The 2,985-nt window shown below is 45.8% G+C and overlaps 1 protein-coding gene across 1 annotated transcript; it reads left to right on the top strand.

Annotated features, from left to right (window-relative positions):
* Positions 1 to 597: 597 nt before the first annotated feature.
* Positions 598 to 2,781, top strand: FOXI1 (forkhead box I1; the record flags this gene model as incomplete). The annotated part of the gene is given in 3 exon segments (XM_082291547.1): positions 598 to 660; positions 664 to 1,240; positions 2,228 to 2,781. Coding segments are annotated over 3 exon segments (1,194 nt in total).
* Positions 2,782 to 2,985: the final 204 nt, after the last annotated feature.

Raw genomic sequence — 2,985 nt, forward strand, 5'->3', positions numbered from 1 at the left:
CACAAGATTAATCCTTCGTTTAGAGAGTTAATTCCATTTATATGAGTAAGATTACTCACGTGAGTAACCAGCTTCAGAATTTGCCTGTAGTACTGTGATTGCCTAGGGGGAAGTACAAGCAAGTCTGCAATTAAAGTTACAAAAGGAAAAGGTCTGACCTTTTGTTTTCTTTTTTCTTTTATTTTTTTAAAAGTATATATTTCTACTGTTTCATTGACTAGTGACAATAGCTTTTATATTCTGAGGTGTTTACTAACAGCAACACAAAATGGCTTTTCTTTAATAAGAAAATAATACTAAATGCTTAAGCTTCACTGTGAAAGGTAGAAAGAGGAGGATCTCTGAGTTTTAACTTCAAGATGCCTTAGGCTTTCTTCATGTGCATCACATTAGTGGAAAATTCCTTCATTCACTTAAGAAGATAAACAGTTGTAACTTTCACGTTTGGTTGATGTGACATCAATGACTGACTGGGACTGCCAGCATTCCAAAAAGGATATCGTCCTCATCTGCAGCCACTCAGGGCTGTGGGGTGGAGCCTGCAGCACAGGCTGAAACATTTACAGGTGCATAAGTACCTAGGGAAGGGCACAGGTGATGCACCTGTCCTGGGAAAGGAGCACTAGCACAAGTGTGTCACAGCTCACCAGCTGCCTGCGTTAGAGCATGAGCTTCTTTGACGCACAAACGCACTCCCCTCCACGCTGCAGCCCACAGTTCCCAAACATCGGCCAAGAACCTCCGGAGATGAACATCTACTACGAGAACTTTTTCCATCCACAGAACATCCCGAGTCCCCAGCGACCAAGCACCTTTGAGACGACGGATTACAACACCACTCCCAATCCTTACCTCTGGCTAAATGGACCTTCCATTACCCCACCACCGTATCTCCCAGGATCCAATGCCAGCCCCTTCATTCCTCAGTCATACGGGATGCAGAGGCAGCTCTTGCCTAACATGCACGGCTTGGGAGGAACTGACCTTGGCTGGCTTCCCCTCCCGTCCCAAGAGGAGCTCATGAAGTTGGTGAGACCACCTTACTCCTACTCTGCCCTCATTGCCATGGCCATCCACGGGGCACCTGACAAGAGGCTGACGCTGAGCCAGATCTACCAGTACGTGGCTGACAACTTCCCGTTCTACAACAAAAGCAAGGCTGGCTGGCAGAATTCCATACGGCATAACTTGTCTCTCAACGACTGCTTCAAGAAGGTGCCTCGAGATGAAGATGATCCAGGTATAGCCCTCTCCCCCTTTTCCCCCACCTCTAATTAAACTTGATTTATTTTCAAATACCCCGTGCACTGTAAAGAGACATAGTAGCCCAGATACATAGACACAGTAGCACTTTGTTTTCAAAAGGCTGAACTAGAAAGCAGCTGCGCATAGCTGAGGTGTGAAACAGTGTTGCTGTGAGATCTCTGAAGGGAAGGGAATTCTGTCCTGCTCTGGGGCTTCCTGAGAACGGATCAATGAGCTGAGCATGAGGCTCAGCATACACAGGAACATTTAACTGGGCAAGGCACACTCATGACTCATTTGGTGTAATGCATGTCTTATGTCAAACTTAACTGGGAATTAAAGGGAAGGGGATCTGTCAAAGAAATCCAATGGCTTTGGGGAGTCAGTATTAATTCTCAATAGGAGAGAGCAGGCTGCTTTTGTTTTGTTTCAGTTAGTGTTTTGCTTGGAATCACACCTCTGCCATTACCAACCCCTTGGCTGGTAGGCTTTATTCATTGTTTCCTATCAATAGCTGTTAAGAACCTTTGTGAACATTAAAAACTCGTTGAAATTATTCTGCAACAGAGGGCCAAAAATCTAGTTCTGTCTTGTTAGAAACCTGTGCTAGCCCTCTGAATCTGGAGGAGCAGCCCAGTGTGGGATTTGATTACTCTCTGCCATAAATTCAGAAGACTAGCTATATACTGAAAACCTCTTTCCCTCACCAAGAAAACAAAACAAAAAGCCCTCCAGTGACTCCACTTGTAGTTTTGCCTGTGTGAAGTGTCAGGGCTAAATGGTGGAACCCAGAACTTTAAACTTTTTTCTGAAATCAACAGACTTCTACTTTTGAGTGACTAAAAATACATGTGTATTGCTCATGCAATTGTTCTGTTTCTGTGAAATAAGAGAAACACTGCAAAGCCCTAAATGACTGGGGGTTTTTTTGGTTTGTGTGCATACTTTTAAACTAAAAGTGTGGGTTTGTTTCCCTTGACAGGAAAAGGGAATTACTGGACTCTGGACCCGAACTGTGAAAAGATGTTTGACAATGGAAACTTTCGCAGGAAGAGGAAGAGAAAGTCTGACATTGAGGCCAGTGCTGCTACTTTTGCATCTGAGAAATCTGAGGACAGTACCCTGACTGGCAGCCCCAAAGCTGCAGAGCATCGGGACATCCTGGAAAACTCATCACCTGGGACTGACAATTCACCTGAGAAAGAATCTCCTCCTCCCTCTTCCAGCAGCCCATGCCTCAGTAACTTCCTCTCCAGCATGACCGCCTATGTCCACGGCTCCAACTCGGGGAGCCGCTCTGGGCCCGTGGGACTCAGCTCTGAGCCCATTGACAAAATGGGGCAGAACATGGTAGGCTTCAATTCCTACTCCCCACTGTCCAGTACCCCCAGCCATGGTGTGGGGGAGTGGCCCAATTCCATGCCTTCCGGTCACCTGGGCCACAGCAACTCGGTGCTCAACCAGTTTAACACTCATTTTTACAGCAGCCTCAGCACAAACAACACACTGTACTCCAGAGAAGGGACAGAGGTTTAAATGAAAGATTCTAAGACACCAAAGTATAGTTATTTATGGGAGGAAATGATCCATGGGCAGGTGGTTAGCATTAGCCTCTTGTCTCTAGGGCCACACTGCATCCTCCTTCTGACAGCCACAAACTTGTTACCCATTATACTGAAATCACAAACACTCCACATTTGGCAGCTCCACATGAAAGATCAGGGGTCATAAGAGCAAGAA

Source organism: Coloeus monedula (assembly GCF_965178545.1).
Source record: "Coloeus monedula genome assembly, chromosome: 15".
Lineage (NCBI taxonomy): Eukaryota > Metazoa > Chordata > Aves > Passeriformes > Corvidae > Coloeus > Coloeus monedula.